A 19156-nucleotide genomic window follows, 5' to 3' on the forward strand; every position below is an offset into this window, starting at 1 on the left:
CATGACTTGTCAGCCACAAACGAGCCTGCAGCTGACGTGGACTTTTTACCCCCTCCATAAATCTTCGTCCGCGAAGCCAAGCCAAAGAAAGAAGAAAGAATATATTTAAGGTGAATGAAGTATCATGAACTGTTGCAATGGAGCAGGTCACTTCAAGAGGCATTGCAAAAAGTCGAGCCTTCAAGTGTTTAAATTCTTGTTGGGGGTGGGGAAATAAAGCAGGGGCTTGGAATGGATCAATCGTGTGAAGAACATTGCTAATATAAAAGGAGGAATAGATTAAATGAGGACAGACTTCCAGGATAAATACATCTTTTCTCCAGTGGTCATTGGAGAAATGCCTGAAGAGATCATTATCTGGGAAGTTTGTGTTGAAGGTAGAAACTGTTTTGCAAACCTTCAGTAGATTTGTCAAACATTATACAGATCGTAGAACCAAAATAATTCTTAGAAAATGAATAACCCAAGTTGATCTGTCTTCTGATTTTGGTAAAACTTTCCTATTTTTTCCCCCCCTACAGTAGCTACAATGGTTGGTCCAGGAATGCACAATCTCTTGGGTCTTGGGCACTAGGGTAAGTTTCCATGGTTTGATGGGTCTTAAAACCCACAGGATGTTTTTTAAATTAATATTTTAAATATTTACAATTTATAATCATATCTTGAAATACAAAGCTCACAATTATCCTATGGTGTTTTTAATTTAAAAAAAAACAAATCTAAGGATAACAAAGACTGATATTTAGATACATTTAGCACGATGGTCATTAAGTTTGATTCACAAAAATATTCGGCATGTGAATTTTCTGCTTTTCCGCTGATTTCCGCATTTTTAAAATCCGTTTTTGGATGATTTCTGCGTTCAGGAACTAGGATTGGGGCCCATTGGTCTCACTGCTACCTTCGAGCAGAAGGGCAGCGGACCTTGGGCTCCCATCAGGAGCGGGGCCTCATTGGGGAGGTATCAATGGAGGCCAGCAATTATTTTGAAAGTCAAAAACAAGATGGAATAAAGCAGCAAAGGGTTCATTGTAACCAGGGACAAGGCAGAATAAAGCAGCGACCACACCATGAAGGTAACAAAAAGGCATAGAGGAAAAGAATAAATTGACAAATCACTAAGGATAAACATTTTCAAAGTCAGTAAAAATGTTATTAGTATACAGAGACATATTCACTCTCAAATGCAATAAAAGATGCTTGAAACTGGTAATCTTGTGTGTAAATTTTCCAAACCCCTTCCCCAACAAGAGGCGCTACACCCCCTTGAACCCCGGGGCTGTCTGCCTTGGGCAAGCGCTCAGCTCTTTTTTTGACCTCACTCACAGGCTTGAATATTGCAGTACCCATATGACATATAGTGATCAAAATACTTTGACTAAATTGAAGAGGAACGTTTACTGAGAGGGCGACAATCAACCCGTTAGTGTTCAGATCAACATCTGCAGAGAGAAAATGAGTAAAGGGGAAAGCTTTTGAGTTCAGAATTCTGGTGGATACTGCGAAGAAACCCAATTAGTAATACTGTTCCAAGAAGTTCTTTTGAACAGGATTAATTGCTCAATCCTATAATTTCTGGGAAATGTTCATTGTTTTGCAGTACAAATCTTAAATAATGTTGGTGTTATCTGACAAGGGCTGGGTTTTGAAAAGGGAAAAAGTCATGCTGCAATCCAAAGCCTTTATCAAGTTACTGGGAATTCTGCACTCAAATGAAAATTAGATTGCAAGATTATGTAAATGAGCCAAATCAAATTGTGGGCTAATTACAGAAAAGATAGATTTCTGGGGAAACTGTAAGGGATCGCGGTTGAAACTAGAAGATGTAAACAATATTTGTAAAATTCACTTCCAAGATTTAAAAAACCCAAAATGGAATGTAAAATTAAGATCAGTAGATTTTTATTAAGGGTGTCATCCAGTAAAATGGGAGTTGAGTGTTCTGGTCATTTCAACCATAGAGATCCCAAAGAGTTGAAAGGATCTCTCTATGTCCCATGTTTTCACATAACTTGTTGCAAAGAAGTTAGAGGCAAATATTACTGTGCACAAATTGATAAACCTTCCTCTTGAACTTTTAATTAATCAATTTTCACTTGATTTTTTTTATCATTGTCCAGATTTCTTCCTCAAACCTCTATAGAGTTAACCCCAGACGACTTTAAAAACAAAGTACTGAAGGGAAAGGATCACTGGGTGATTGATTTCTATGCTCCTTGGTGTGGTCCTTGCCAGAACTTTGCTCCAGAGTTTGAACTTCTTGCTAAGGTAAATATCTTGTCATTGTAATGTAGAAAAGTGTGTTGTTTCTTGCTTAACATTTTTCAAAGCTAGTATTAAATCGTTTTATCTTTCTGCATTCTTTTGATGTGAGAACATATTTACAATTATTTGCAATCCATTCTGGTAATCTCATGACCCAGCCTGACTCAACTATCCCAGTGGTACCCTCACCTACTCTCATCTTCAACCCAAAACTCTTCTATGTGTATCCTACATTGCAACATTATTTTTATTTATTATACCTACTCTCAACTCGGGCCACAAAAGTTTTAAAATTCTACACGAGACTTGCTCCTTCCTAGCTGAAATTCAGTGGGAGAACAGTGCTCTGTGAACACAGCCTTGTCGCACAACAAACACTTTCTAATCTTTCTTAGAATGTGCACTTTTTTAAAGAAGATAGTATTAAATCAAGGACGAAGCTAATAAAGTTATCAGAAATAGCAGTTTGCCTGAGAACTAGGAGCATTTTAGGACTGTTAGTAATGAAATGCAAGAATGGAGTGTAATAGCTAAGGATATGTAAAAACAAGAAGAGAAACTATTGAGGGCAAATATAGTTCCTTACAGCTGAGGTAAGAGAATTTATAATAGGGAGCAAAGAAATGCTGGAGAAATTAAAAATCATGTCACCTTCATGACTAAAGCATAAATACTTTAGTCAAGATCCAAGCAAGAAGAAGAAGAAACTGAAAATTACTAATATAAAAACAATTCTTGAGAATCGGTGAAAGTAAAAACCAATAAAACCCAAGGACCTCATGATCTACATGTGAGGATTTGAAAGAACAGGTCAAAGAGTTAATGGATACATCTCTCAAAATTTTACAAATTCTGAAATGGTTCCTGCCAGCTGTTTATTTTTGAAATATAACTCTAACTAAAATGTTCTGGTCAATCTGATAACATCAGATTTGAAATGATCGAAGTTTTGATTAATTGTAAGGAAATTGTAATGTGTAAATTATCTTGCTGAAATTGTCCAGTTTAAGACATTCTGCAATCCAAAATATAAATTTGGTTTCCTGAAAATTTAGCTGTTATTTCATGCAAAAGAACCTGATGTAGGTGATCATAGAATTGTCAAGGCAAGCTGGTTACAGTTTGTTGTTTGTTCCTTGTCAAACTAAAAAGGTCATCTGCATGTAGTTTTATACAGAAATGTTCTCCTCGTGCATGTTTAAAATCAAACATTACCCTTCCAAAGAAGGGTGTAGTCATTTCAGCAATTATCATTTCATTCAAGAACTGGTTATTGCTTAAATCGGCTTCTACAATTACCAATAACAGTAGGGGTTTACAGACTAGGGTTGCTCAGGACCTGTGTATCCTACCTGTGTGGTAGGCCCATGTAGCCCCTTACACACTGGACCCTAAATTGCCTGGTCAAATGGCAACTAGGTAATTTAAGGGCGCTCCTGTCCCTTCGGTGATGTGGTGAGTGACATGTCACGCACTCACCGTGTCGCTGGAGGCCCCACAAGAAGTCCCCTGTTCCCTGTGTTGGCCTCCAAAAGGTAAGTGGTTGGGGTGAGAGGAGGAATGTTGTTGGGCCACCAAGGACCAGAGTTGGGGTAGGAGCAATGGCTTTCCTTCTTACCCATATCTCCCACATTCCGGCGTTCCAGGAAGATGGCCCTCGTATGCAAGTGTTGACGTCATTTTCTACCCAGGTAGCCATTGATCGCTTACAAATTGAACAGCAGCAGCTACACTGTGTGTGTACACGGATCGTCAATCAACCTCCAAAGTGGTTTGCCTACCCGCAAATTGGCCTGTACACCAAATTGGCAGGTTAAACTTATTACAATCCAATTTGTAAACCCCTACTGGTGATATAGTACAAATCACTGCAATCAGCATTTTACAAATATAACTAAGTTATTAAGTTGTAGTGATTTTTTTTTTAAAGCTTGTGGGTGAATGGAGCTCTTTATGATCAATTAATTTCCTCACAGCTACATTAAATTAGAATATTTGTTTTCAGTTGATTCAATTCAACTTTTTCCTCTTGCAATTGAGGTATTTTGTGAATGTGAGCAGGCCTGTCCACAGATTGCTACTGGGAATGAATCTCATATTTCCTAAACAGCAATCAAGTCCTCAATCTCTTATTGAAGCGTGTTCATTGTGTCTATACTTTGACTGCATTGAAATAGTGTACAGAGGATGTTATTCATGATCCTTATATTTTCTCGTTCTGTTAACTTTTAGCAAAACATTAAAAGCATTTTCAAAAAGGTCAAGTCCATTTCCCTTTGGATGTTTTATCTGACATTTGCTAATCATGTGGCAAACTTGTTATTAATAGAAAGCAAGCAAATGATTGTTCAATTCACATAAATATAATTTTCTTTCAGTCATTCAAAGGCAAAGTGAAAGCAGGAAAGATGGACTGTCAGAATAATCCACATACTTGTCAAACTGCTGGTATCAGAGCATACCCTACAGTTAAATTCTATCCTTTTCAAGGAGAAAAGAAGGTATATAAGTGGGCTGAAGTTTGTTGTCTGGGGCATCATATGACAGCCATTACGAATTTCTTCAGATGAAGGAGGCTTTTGCTTAGAAACCCAGGTTGATAACATAGAAACAAGGGCAATAAGGCAGCTGGGCAACAGAGGTTGAAACCAACCATATATCCTCCTTAACCAGCAAGTAGTAAAAGAGGCAAATTAGTAAAATTAAATACAAAAAATGGAAAATAGATTGAATTAATAGAATGCAGAAACTGGAAAAAAGTAACATTTGGGATTTTTAAGTCTATTAATTTACTCCACGCGAAAATAACACTGGCCATATTTTTTTTCATCTTTCTGATCCAGACAAGTGATTACCATGCTTGCAAAAATAAATGGAGGTGTGAAGTAGATGAATCGACTTAAGTTTTGTTGTCGAAGCAGCAAACAAGTTGCTGCAAAATGGCTTACAATGAACCTGAATTACTTTACACTAATACATAATTTAAAAATGTATAGATCTAGACCAAGAGTTGTTTGATCAAAGGGGTAGGCAGCAGGTTCCATTCTATTTTCTTTTAAACTTGGTTTGCATGTTTTGTTGAATTTGGGAACTTTTGTTGTTGGAAGTTGTGTAATCTGCCCTTGCTCTTACAAATACAAAATACAAATGTATAAATATGGTTATCTATGTTCTGCCCACATTTTTTCCAGATACACTTTGGTTTAGCAAAGAATGCAATGTTTTTATTTTCCTTGCAGAAAAGTGCTGCAGGTGAATACATAAACAGCAGGGACACTAGAGTGATATCTGAGCTACTGAACAAAAGATTAGAGGAGCTACAACCAAAGATGGGCATGTTCTCAACTAAAAAGGTAATTATGGCATTTTCTTGCATCAAATAAAGTTTACAAAAAACTGGAAGAACTACAGACATTGCTAAGGCCTGAAGTTTCTTGTAACTTTTTGAAAGTGAAATGAAACCTGACCAAATGTTGGTGAATTATCCGATTTGAAAATGATTGTTTAATATTTCTTCTCATCTAAATTGGTCATTTCTGTTATAAGCCACTTTCAGGTGGCCACAATACTCGACTGTAAAACAGCCTATTGTACTCCTATGCGGCTGTCGGGTGGCCACCTGAAAGTGGAGAACACGGCCAGGAAGCTTACCTCCCTAACCCTTCTCCTATAGATATAATATCCTGCTCCAAGAATCCCCCGTTGCACCTGAAAGCAGCTCAGGCAAAGCTGCTAGCAGCTTTCAGGTGCCTAGTAGTGGGCAGGCTGTTGACAGTCAGCTGGCAACCCGCTGACAGCCACCCTCCCCGATGGTGAGAGCTACCCTCCCCACTGCCTGACAGACCCCCGGTGGGGTACTAAGGAGCTGAGGCAGCAGGTGGGGGACTATGTGGCTTACACACACACACAAAATCCCGTTAAATTTAAAAAGTGAGAGCTTTCAATAAGTCAGAATTCTCAGGGATGGCCACCCCAACCTCGTACTCCCCTGCCGGCCTCCCCAGCCGGCATTTGCTCTGTGGCCCCTCTCCCTGCTTCAGACCTTTCAGGTGGCAGATCACCTCCTTCATCGTTGCCCCCTGAGCGTCCCTTTGCAGACACTTGCAGCCTGCTCCGGAGCCTCATTCTCCAGGCGATTCCACCTGAAAGCAGCTATAGATTTTATTTATTATTGGATACCTGTTTTATATTGGGATGTGCAAAGAATGCAACTTGTAACTATAAGTGTATTTAGTGAGTAGCTTTAACAAGGTTGTTCCTGTAAAACAAAGTGTGGAATCTTGTATGTTGGTGAATTATCCAATTTGAAAATGATTGTTTAATACTTCTTCTCACTTACATTTATGTAAGTTCAGGTCTGGTCTTAATGCAATTGTGAGGAAAATGTCTTTCGGTGCCCATACTTTGATAAATATTGGTGAGAATATTCTTTGAATTCCTGTTGACTGATTTCTTACAGAAAGTTCTATTAAATATAGACGATCATGTTTTTTCCCCAAGTTATTGTATTTCCTGAGTGAGGGATGTAGGATTGTTTATTATCCAGCAGTATTCACTTTGGATCATTTAACTCAAAGCAACATATTGCACATGCTGGGATTTGTGAAATCAGAAATGACTGGAAATACTTAAGTCATGCATCACCAGTTGAAAGAGAAAGTGAGTTGATGTTCTTCAGAACCATTACATTCTTGTTTACAAGGAAGATTAACCAGCAAGTTCTGATGGAGAACAAATTAATTTTGTCATCTTTTTGCACTGATTTTGAATATATGTGAATATTAAGAAAGAGTGATAAATCAGTTTAAATTGACAAAGCAAGAATTTCTGCTGCTATTCAGTTCCCTCAGGAATGAGGAAACACTTTCTGTAAGGTGGACTGACCAGACATTTGTTACCTCATTTATGTAAGTTCAGGTCTGGTCTTAATGCAATTGTGAGGAAAATGTCTTTCGGTGCCCATACTTTGATAAATAATGGTGAGAATATTCTTTGAATTCCTGTAATCCTTGCACTACTGCTTCCAGACTGTTGTTAGAAATGTCCAGAAGTTTAATCTGAATGTAAACAAATTTTGTACTGTATAACTTGGAGATGATGGCTTGCTTGTACATCATTTAGTTAGTGCAGGTGTCTGGAGATTGTCCAGAACACAAGACAGAAAAGTCAGATCGTGTAACAATTTTGATTGAGGCATTTCTAAAACTGCATGATTTCAATAGATTTTCTTCATTTCAGTTGTAAGGAACACCCAGTTTGTCATTGACAAACGGTAAACCTTTATGTGCCTTAATGATTCTTTGTCTTGTATGGTATCTAACATGTGTGTCTGAAGAGTATAGACTCTATTTTTTTTTATTGCAATTTGATCCATTAATGTTTAGTTATTAAATGTTATATCCCTTGTATTGGTGAGAATTATTTTACTTTTTCAGGATGAACTATAAAAATGATGCATACTTCTCTCCAGAAGTTATAATGACGCTCTGCAATAACATCAGCAAATAATGGAATCCACAAACTGTATTCTGTTATGGTCAAGGAATACTTGAGGAAACTTGGTCTACAAACTAGGTTATCCACCCAGAAATGAAATGAACTGCAGCAGAATGATGTGCACGAAAAAAAAAAAAAAATTTTGACAAGTTACTGAAGGATTCCTTTACCTCACGTTTTGGCACATTTTGTTATGAAGATTTTGTGTATGATGGTATTTGGCAACTTAGCAGCCCTTGTTTTTATATTTCTGGATTATTTTGCATATTTAGTTTATTAACGAATAGTATGAATCCATTAGGTGACTGGTGAATTGGGAAATTGGAACACTTTTCCACCAGCTGTCTACTGTTATTTGGTTTGTTAGTGTGGCAAGTTAAAGGGATCACTGGTGATATTATGCACTGATGTAAATGATCTGAGAAGAACTGCTTTGCATGCAAAGGAAAATGATTTGTGGATAAATTCTTAAAAATCATTTGAGGTCTGGCTTACAAAAATAAGTGACCTAGGATGTCCAACATGTGTACCTATCTTATCAGGAATACATAATTTTTCAACTTTTGCTGTGCTGTTTCGGTAACTTTGTTGGTTCAGGCGAAACCCAATTACATTCGTACCAATTCTTTTGTATTCTGTAGGCTTCGTTGAATGATGTACAACTATTTAATGTTGGTGAAACAAATTTTGCTTGGAAGCCAGAGTAAACACTCCTTATAAATAAGAAACTGACATTTACAATAAGTTGCAAGTATTTTCAGTAATAATGCATTATCTGTATATTCTATTTAACCTAGTTCAATTTTTACATCTGATCCATCTGCTGATGCATAGTACTGTACAATGAAGAGATTTTTGAATAGCATTTTTACTGGATGTAGTGACATGGTTCTCAGTTGTGTAATGGAGAAGAAAAGCTGGAACTTTTACTTCTTGCTGTGCAGGAGAATTCCTAACTATGAAATGCTCTTGGTTTACGTGGTAGCTTGAATCATATGCAAGTGTATATGTAAGATGGCTTGCAGGGAGTCAGTCTTGCAAAATTTGTTGCTTTTTACACACCCAATTCTCAAAGCAAACTGGCCTGTTTATTTTGACATATTGCAGCCACACTTCCAGAATACATTTTGTATTGGACAAAAACTATGAAATTAACTTTTATCAATTTTGTGATTTACATTTTTAGGTTTTCAAAGTAGTCTCTCTTACTGCCTGTGTCTTTTTTTTAGTTTAAGTGAAGAGCATATTTCTTTTATTCAAACTGAATGTTGCACACATGCCTTAATTCACTTCTGGTGCAGGGTTGGGTCAAACCAGATTTCATCACAAAAATCTGAAATTTGAGCTGTTCAGTTCCTGCAGATTGGTCTGAGAGTTTCTGTGGTATTGAAGGAAAATAAATATACCATTTATTTACATTTATTCTTTCTAGAAGCAGATAGTATACCTGTTTACATTTTCATAGAATTTCAGTGCAATGGTTTCTACAATTGTTACAACTTAATAAAATTAGAATATGGTTCTTGCATATTGATTCTTCTTTTAGCATGGTGGGTAAATGTACTGCCTAAAGCCCATAAAGTATCAATGTACCATCAATTAATCACAAAAGGCCGAGTAGTGAAACAATCAGGCTTTTAATAGCTAAAGACTAGAACCCTATCAAACAGATCAGAGCAAAAGGGAAGGGGTAGGATTGTTCTTGGGAGGTGCGTCCAGTTGATAGCAGCTCATCACCGTGTATCGGTGATTTACCACAAGTAGCTAATATGTAGGACCCTTGGAGATTTCAACATTAAAGATTTTTGATGACAATGGTCTTATGCCTAATAGATCCCATACGAAACAAAATATTTTTTTAAACAATAGTATAGTCATCAATCTCTCCACTGTTTCATTGACAAAAGATCTAGAAGTTGACTTTTAGACGCAGGAAACCGAGCTATAGTATCAACTGCCTGATGTTCTCTCCTCAAAATATTTAACATTTTGAATATTTTTTGAGTCGAAGTGAACATTGAGTGGCGTGCAAAAGTTAACTAGTTAGTACAAGCAACCAAAGACTTGTTTCTACCTTGTTTCCTTTGTACAATGTTTCTTTTTAATCCTTTGCCAGAAAATCTTCCTTAGCAGGGAAATTGAGTTTGAATATGGAAGCTATTCAAGCTCCAGTTCCTGATTTGGTTTTGTAAAGGGGGTGAAAGTGGATGAAGTCATCAGTGCCTGTTCTTCAATTTTTATTTGAGCCGCAGTGTTATCAATTACCTAGTAGCTGGAACACCATCCTACGGAGAAGACCTTTGCCTCATTACTTTGATATTATAGCGGCTCACTGGAGGCTTAATCGAACCGGCTCGTGAGGTTCCGAGAGATGTCATGACGTCACAATGCGCTTGCTACAAGCATTTCCCCAATGATATCTACTCGCTATCAGGTACATGGATATAATTTCGTTGCACATTGAATTGTTTGTCATGCACAAAGGTGCCGTGAAAAGCCATTTGGGCAACTCACAAAATGTACCATGGTGCAGTGCTGTTTTATTCCAAAATTTACAGAAAACAACTAGATTAATTATGACAATTTAACATTGTGGTTAAAACTTCAAAAACAGACAAATCAAATTTAGATTTAAAAAAAAAACTTCCCCATGGAAATTTGACATGACCATTACTCCGGTCATAGTTCAGTAATTGTCTTGATTCCAGCATAGTCCCCTGTCTCTCCCTGATGTCAGGCTTTCCCTGTACTCTTGGACCCAAACCAGTGTGGTTGTCATCAGTCTATACAGTACCATTACAATCCCACAGCTTAAGGTCACTTGGGGACAAGAATTAAATTATGCTCATGTCCTAAGAATGAATACAACATGAAAATCACCAGACCTTCTCCACCTTTGGTGATTGATAGGTTGCCTGAGCTGTGGCAATTCTTCCTGATGATTCAATGCAGCTGCACTGTAAAAGCTCTGAATTGAAAGTAATACAAGATTGTATTGTTATAAATATTGTATTTTTAATAAATATTTCCTTTATGGAACTATGTAGAATTAAATTACCCATAGTTCGAGGAATTAGTCTATTCTGAAACAAGGGCATTTTTGGAGTAATTTTTTTTTCTTGTACCAATTAAATTATTCACTTTATACCAGATACTCAAAATGTGTTTTAGTATTAGTGTTTCTTCTCCAGTTATAATCAAATTAACAGCCCATTTATATATATAAAATCTTCTGCCACTCTTTCCCGGACTTTGTGCAGTTCAGTTTCTACCCATGAAGGCTTGTCTCTTCTGTCAAAGAAGAAAGTGATGAATTTCATCTGGGCCGCCCAATAACAATATTTAAAGTTGGAAATGTGGCGGCCCACGTCCTCTTGGCGAACCGGCCCCGCTAGTATCGCCACTTGGCGTGGCAGCCGTGGGGAAATGGCATTGTCAGAGGTTTCTCTCTGACTCCAGCCTCCCTTCCAGCGCCCGCCCTGGGCAGCGATTATGACTTCACAAGGCACCAGGTGACTGAGCTCGTGCTGCCCTGAAAGGGGTGTGCTGAATTGGAATAAAAACAGTTGTTAATGACCCTCAACGTGGTGGTTGTGTCTCTCACTGCTCACACCGCTACAGGAAGTTGTAATCCTCCCTTATCGGATTTCAAAGTTAATTTTTCCATGGAGATTCTAGCTAACTTACCTTTCCATAAAAATTTCCTAATTAGTTTATTCAAATTTTGAAATAATTTCTATGGTAGTGGTGTCGGGAGGATCTGGAAGAGGTACTGTAGATGTGGGAATATATTCATTTTAATGCAATTCACTCTACCGATCAATGTTATCAGGAGAGTGATGCATTTATTTAATTCCTCTTCAATTTTCCTAAGCAAGGGGATATAATTCAACTTGTATAATTTTTTAAGATGATTTTCTACTCTAATCCCCAAATATTTGATCCCATTTGCTGGCCATCTAAATTGTGTATTTCTTTTGTAATCTGTGTTGTCTCCATTTGTTAAAGCTTTTATTTCACTTTTAATCAAATTTTTTCATGTATCTCAAAACTTTCCTATAATCTTTCAATTGCAAGTGCAGTCTTTGTAGAGAAATTACCGGTTCTGTCAGATATATTAATATTTTGTCTGCAAAAAAATTAATTTTGTGCTCATCGTGGTCCACTCTGAACCCTTTAATATTTGGGTCCTGACGAATACTTCAGCCAAGTGTTCTATGGCCAGTACAAAGAGGGCTGGTGACAGTGGATATCCTTGTCTACTAGACCTAGATAGTGGGAATATTGAAGATATTGTCATTGATCACTACCTTAGCCTTTGGCTCATTATAAAGAGCTCGAATCAAATTTATGAATTTTTGGCCTAGTCCAAATTTCTCCAGTACTTTAAATAAAAAGTCCCATTCCAACCTATCAAAGGCCTTTTCTGCATCCAAGGCAACTGCCACACTGTGTTCACCTCTTTTCTGGGCCAAATGGATTAGGCTAAGAAGTCTTATGTTATCTGCTGATTGTCTTTTCTTCATAAATCCTGTTTGGTCCTTGTTTATCAATTTAGGCAGAAATTTATTAAATCTGTTTGCCAGAGCCTTAGCTAATATTTTATAATCCACATTTAACAAAGATATTGGTCTGTATGATGACGGATTCAATGGATCGCTAAAGAATTCCAGTTATTATTGCTGTTGAGAAGGATTCCGGCAAAGTATGTAATTCCATCGCTTGGTTCGGTTACTCTATAAAAAGAGGCATTAGCATATCTTTAAATTCTTAGTAAAATTCTTGTAGGAAACCAACTTCGCCTTAAGATCTATTAACATGTAATAGGTTAAATGCTTCCTCTATTTCAAATTGTGTAAAGGGTGCATTTAATTCATTCTGCTCAGTTAAATCTAAATTTGGGAAAAATCTAATTGTGACACATAATCATCTAATTTATTCACATCTCCTTGTGATTCTGATTTATGTAATTTTGTATAAAATTATTTAAAAGCCTCATTAATTACTAATGGTTTATAAAGATCCTATTGATCTCTGTTTCAATCACATTGATTATACGAGAAACCCGTTCTGTTTTCTTGGAGAAGAATTAGGTCCAACTATGACATTACCAGAGGGCAGTGAAATGGAGATTCTAATTTGAAAGGGGACCACCATGAAGTTCATATCAGTTATGTACTCTTTAATCCAATTGGATACTCTGAAACAGGAGTTACAAAGATCAAAAAAAAGATGGGAATCGGACTTGAATATTAGTATTGATATAGGGTATATTATATATTATATTATATATTAATATGTCTTTAAAAGAGATAGATTGTGGAAGGTTTAGTGTAGGTCACTTCACAAGCTTACACTTCACATCTCATTTAAAATGCAAGAGCTTTGCTGAAAGACAGATTATGTCCACAGTGACTTTACAGAAACTTTGAAAAATGTTTATGGAAACTTCACAAGTAGGTGTTAATTGGACTGATGTTGTGGAGTAAATGGACTATTGTCTTTAAAGCAACAGATGCCCAGGCAGAAACTGATTCCAGTGCTAGCAATCTGTCTGGTTGCAGTTTTCTGTTCTAAGAGGGGTCATGTGGTTTTGTAAACAGAGAGAGAGAGAATTCAGTTCAATCATTCTGCAGATGCTTTTGGAGGCTGCAACATGGCAAGTTGGCAGCTTGTTAAGACCCCATTTTGAAGACGGGTTGTGAGTTCTGAGTTCAGCCTGTTCAAAACTCTTGTAGTCCTTACAGGAGGAAATAGCTGGGTAGAATGTTTCTCCTGAAATAAGGTAAACAAGAGGAACTCTGTGATGACCTGGAAGAAGAGGTTATCATTTGAAAACCCATGATGGGGCAAGTTTCATCGGCAAGATACTGAAGTGACTGATTGGAGGAAATCATTTTGTGTGTGTCCAACAACCAACAAAAAGAACCTTCCTGAGTGGTAACCATTTACCTTTCGGCACTAAAGCCTGATGAAAATACATAAATGTTAAATTCTGTGCACAGTTTGAGAATTGCCTGATACTGGTGAACTTGGAGAAGTGAGATTGGACTCTGAATCAAAGAACTTCCCTGAGCATATACACATTACTTACACACATGCTTAGAATTAGAAGGGAGGGGTTAAGTAACGTTAAATTAATAGTAAGTTAAAGTTTAATCCTGTTTTTATGTTTTAAAAAGAATTAAAAGCAACTTTTATTTAAGTTACCATTTGTCTTGGTGAATTTCATGACAGTGTTGATAATAAGACCTGGTCGAACTTATGCTACGACTGTATGACCCACACAATTAATGTAAGATATAGACTGCTGCAATATAATTTTTTGCATCAGCTATATCCTATCAAGCAAAAAACACATAAATCCTAATTTTTCTGATCTGTTTTAAGCCCCTTTCACACTTGCATCCCACTAAATTGGCTGTTCAGTGTTCTGGGATAGGAATGCGGGGTTTGGTTTTTCACACTTGACCACTCCTAACTGGGACACTTGCAAGGAGCCATCCCCAGGGTGAGGACTGTTCTATCTTCTACCAGTAACGTCATGTCACATCGAGTGATGGTGGACCTGCCCTAAATCTTGATTGATGTATTATGATCTTATAATTTGAACAAAGTTAATCATGCATAATTATAACATAATTAAGCTTTTTGTACAGCACAGTATGAGGCCTTCAGCCCCTGTTGTTGTTGCACCGACCTATATATTTTATGGGAAAGTGCAAGCAATAAATAGTAATAGTGGACAATTTTTTAATTGAGTGGGAAAATTGGTGGTGCTATCGAGTACAATTTATAAATACTGTGGGGGAAAAGCGATTGCAGACTTTCACTCCCTGAATTCCATGTGGCAGAGAAAGGGCTGTATGCCCAGTTGCATACATGGAACATTCATAGAGGAGGGGTTTCTCTGCCATGTGGGATTCTGGGAAGTCAGGTCTGCCATTGCTTTTTTTTCCCATGATCTTTATAAATTGTGCGCTATAGCGCTACCAATTTTCCCGCACTATTTAAAAATTGTCTGCTATGCTGTTTATTGCCATTTATTTCCCTCTTTCTCCTCACTGCGACTTTCCCATGGCAAAGTTTATACCTTCGTTTTAATCTTTTCTTCCTGCACTCATGCAAAAACTGTAAATTGTACTGATATCACCAATTAAGATGACTTTTGGATCCAAAGAAAACTTAATTTTCAAAATATCTTGTAGAAATTCCTTAACCTGAGACTAAAAAGGTTTAACTTTTTCACATAACCATATTACATCGAAAACATAAATCAGAACAAATCAAATATATTTTTGAACATTCTGGGGATAAATATAATTGATGTATAAAATTATAATGTATAAGTCTATATGAAACATTAATAATCTTTGTCATGCTATCTTTACAGATAGTTTTCCAATTATCTATATTAAATTCATCTCAATCCTTTTCCCATTTTAATTTTGACTTCTGTAAATTTATTTTAGACATTTTCTGTTGCAATAATTTATACATTTCAGATATAAATCCTTTCTTTCCACCTTCCCAAATTATCATTTCAAATTTTGACTCATTTGGAAGTTCCAAATTTTTTCCAAAAGATTCAAAAAACAATTTAATAACAAAAAAGTGAATGGGTTGGTATTTGATATCTTTCTTTCATTCATTCAAATGAAAGGTATTGATTTAATTCAGAACAATTGTTTACTGTCTTAATGCCTTTCTGATCCCAAATTTTAAGAAGATGATTATTAACCATAAAAGGAAAAAGTTTATTCTGATAGAGGAGTATATCTAGATATTTGACCTTGAGTACCAATTTCTTTATTTATCTTATCCCATATTTCTATCAAATAAGATAATATTGGCACCTTGTATGGGCATAGCAATTTAGTATTCCATTTATAAACAAATTTCATTGATTCTATGTAATTCTATATCTACCCAAGTCAACAAACCATCAGAGTCAAACATTCTGTTAATAAATTTTAACTGAGCAGCTTAATAATAATTTTGAAAGCTGTAAACCTCTTAGTTCATATTTCCATGATAATTTCTGAATAGGTACTCTTGTCATTTTACCCTTCCATAAAATCTTCCTAACTACTGTATTCAAATCTTTAAAACAAGTGAATGATCTGACAAAATTCTAAACGTGTATTCAACCAATACCACATTATCTAATAACTGAGCCGGTAACAGAAAAAAAATCAATTCTAGAATAAGTATGATATTGAGCCGAATAAAATGAATAATCCCTCTCTTTCGGGTTTAATCTCCTCCATGCATCAATCAAATTCACTTCTTTCATTAAAGATATCAATTTTTTAGCCATCTTTGTTCTAGGTACTGCTTTACCAGATTTCTCTACTAAAGGATCTAAACAACAATTAAAATCACCCCCAATCATAATTTGATCATAGGAATGTATCAAATTAAGAAAAACATGTTGAATAAACATTTCATCATCAACATTTGGTGCATAAATATTCACAAGTATCCAAGAATCTGAATAAATTTTACAATTTACTACCAAAACTCTTCCTACTAATTCATATACAGATTCAGAAATGAATTATATTTTTATTAACCAAAATCACAACGCCTCTAGCTTTAGAATTAAAAGAAGCAAACACTTGACCCACCCAATCTCTTTTTAATGTTGATGTTCTTTTTCATTGAAATGAGTCTTGCAAAAATGCCATATCAACCTTTATTTTTTTAAATAAAAGCTAACATTCTTTTCTTTTAATTGGATTATTGAGCCCATTCACGTTAAATGGGTGTGGCACGATGGCATAGATGAGAGACGTGGGTGGACATCTCTCCCGACAGATTAAAGAAAAGCCCATTTTGAAATACCCTTCTTATAATATAGAAGTTTTAAGTAAGCATTATAATAAGAAGCAGAAATAATTATGAAAAAAACTAGAGCTCAAATGACAAAGAAACCAATTTTAAAACAATTGGTAAGTTTGGAAGAAGTGAGGCCTACCTCAGAGCTGGATCAGAGGGATTTAAGTAACACTTCTTGCCCCCAGTGACGACAACCAGCGACTCCAAGAGTGATGCCAGCACCACAGATCTCCAGGCAAGATGGTGCTGACGTCAAGTGACGTTCTTCCACTGAAGCTGAAGAAGTAGTGCATGTGTGCACTATTTTTCTTCCCATGGGGGGGGGGGGGGCTGGTGCTCGCCGACCCTGTGAGTCTAGGTCATTAGAGGATCGACCTAAAGCCTGTGGGGGGGGGGGTTGGAATAAAAGAGTAACTATGGTGGAGGCTGAAGAATTGGGAGCAGGAGCTACAGAAGCAGTTGGAGCTGGACGCTCAGAGGAAGAACTGGAATTTAGTGAGGAAGAAGAAGCTGAAGAAGAAATGTTTGCAGCTCATGGTCAGCCTAGAGCTAAACGTAAAGATTATTTTGAACAACAATTTCAAGCAATGTCTCAACAGATTTCTTTGGATTTTAAATCTGTGCTGCTTTCTTATGTTATGGAAGATTGTTAAACTGATGTAGCAAAATATGCTAAAGTAGTGGATAAAGTACAAGGGAAGGTTAATAAGATAGAAGATAAGATGGAGGATTGTGATACAGATCAATGTCAACAGAAGTTGAATATCTTTGATGATTCTTTCACTGGATGGAGAATAGAGAAAAAAAATGATTTATTGAAGAAAATTGATTCTTTGGAGAATCAGAGCCAGAGGAAAAATGTGAAGATAATGGGACTTCAGGAAGATTTTGAAGGCTCTGAACCAGTAAATTTTTTTCAAAAGCGGTTTCCAGAGATTTTAGGATCAGATATGTTTTCAGACGGGTTGGAATTGGATAGGGCCCACAGAGCGATTAGAAGAAAACCACTGCCGATCAGCCACCTCGATCTGTTTGGTGAGGTGTTTGCACTATCAAGATGGAGAACTGATAATCAGATTGGCAGTTGAAAATGCCCAACAACAAGGAGGCCCTGTGGTGATATGTAATTACACCACTCGGTCACCAGGGGTCATCCCGGTGACCTTTTTTATAAAGCAGTCCAGAGCTGCAGTCTAGCCTTCCAGGTTCGTCTTGCAGAGAGACAAGACCTCTTAGTGTACATATTACTTTATTAAATTAATCCCAGTGACCTTTTTTATAAAGCAGTCCAGAGCTGCAGTCTAGCCTTCCAGGTTCGTCTTGCAGAGAGACAAGACCTCTTAGTGAACATATTAGTTTATTAAAGCTGTCTTATACTTGAACTGCTGGTGTGGTTATTGTCAGTACAATTTAATAAACTAATATGTGCACTAAGAGGTCTTGTCTCTCTGCAAGATGAACCTGGAAGGCTAGACTGTAGCTCTGGACTACTTTATAGACAAGGTCACTGGGATTAATTTAATAAAGTAATATGTACACTAAGAGGTCTTGTCTCTCTGCAAGATGAACCTGGAAGGCTAGACTGTAGCTCTGGACTACTTTATAGACAAGGTCACTGGGATTAATTTAATAAAGTAATATGTACACTAAGAGGTCTTGTCTCTCTGCAAGATGAACCTGGAAGGCTAGACTGTAGCTCTGGACAGCTTTATAGACAAGGTCACTGGGATTAATTTAATAAACTAATATGTGCACTAAGAGGTCTTGTCTCTCTGCAAGATGAACCCGGAAGGCTAGACTGTAGCTCTGGACTACTTTATAGACAAGGTCACTGGGATTAATTTAATAAAGTAATATGTACACTAAGAGGTCTTGTCTCTCTGCAAGACGAACCTGGAAGGCTAGACTGTAGCTCTGGACTACTTTATAGACAAGGTCACTGGGATTAATTTAATAAAGTAATATGTACACTAAGAGGTCTTGTCTCTCTGCAAGATGAACCTGGAAGGCTAGACTGTAGCTCTGGACTACTTTATAGACAAGGTCACTGGGATTAATTTAATAAAGTAATATGTACACTAAGAGGTCTTGTCTCTCTGCAAGATGAACCTGGAAGGCTAGACTGTAGCTCTGGACAGCTTTATAGACAAGGTCACTGGGATTAATTTAATAAAGTAATATGTACACTAAGAGGTCTTGTGTCTCTGCAAGATGAACCTGGAAGGCTAGACTGTAGCTCTGGACTACTTTATAGACAAGGTCACTGGGATTAATTTAATAAAGTAATATGTACACTAAGAGGTCTTGTCTCTCTGCAAGACGAACCTGGAAGGCTAGACTGTAGCTCTGGACTACTTTATAGACAAGGTCACTGGGATTAATTTAATAAAGTAATATGTACACTAAGAGGTCTTGTCTCTCTGCAAGATGAATCTGGAAGGCTAGACTGTAGCTCTGGAGTGCTTTATAGACAAGGTCACTGGGATTAATTTAATAAAGTAATATGTACACTAAGAGGTCTTGTCTCTCTGCAAGATGAACCTGGAAGGCTAGA

General features: G+C 36.8%; 1 protein-coding gene across 5 annotated transcripts in view; it reads left to right on the top strand.

Annotated features, from left to right (window-relative positions):
* dnajc10 (DnaJ (Hsp40) homolog, subfamily C, member 10) overlaps window positions 1-19156 on the top strand; it is a 163265-nt gene that overhangs the window by 43298 nt on the left and 100811 nt on the right. For 4 of the 5 annotated variants that reach the window (XM_069935898.1, XM_069935899.1, XM_069935897.1 and 1 more), the window contains exons 19-22: window positions 522-575; window positions 2121-2268; window positions 4644-4766; window positions 5505-5618. In XM_069935898.1, the coding sequence (XP_069791999.1) occupies window positions 522-575; window positions 2121-2268; window positions 4644-4766; window positions 5505-5618 (439 nt within the window). Of the gene's footprint in view, window positions 1-521; window positions 576-2120; window positions 2269-4643; window positions 4767-5504; window positions 5619-7700; window positions 9288-19156 lie in introns of those variants that run through there. The other variant, XM_069935901.1, reaches the window with a different exon arrangement.

Source organism: Narcine bancroftii, chromosome 4 (assembly GCF_036971445.1).
Source record: "Narcine bancroftii isolate sNarBan1 chromosome 4, sNarBan1.hap1, whole genome shotgun sequence".
In the NCBI taxonomy this organism is placed as follows: Eukaryota; Metazoa; Chordata; class Chondrichthyes; order Torpediniformes; family Narcinidae; genus Narcine; species Narcine bancroftii.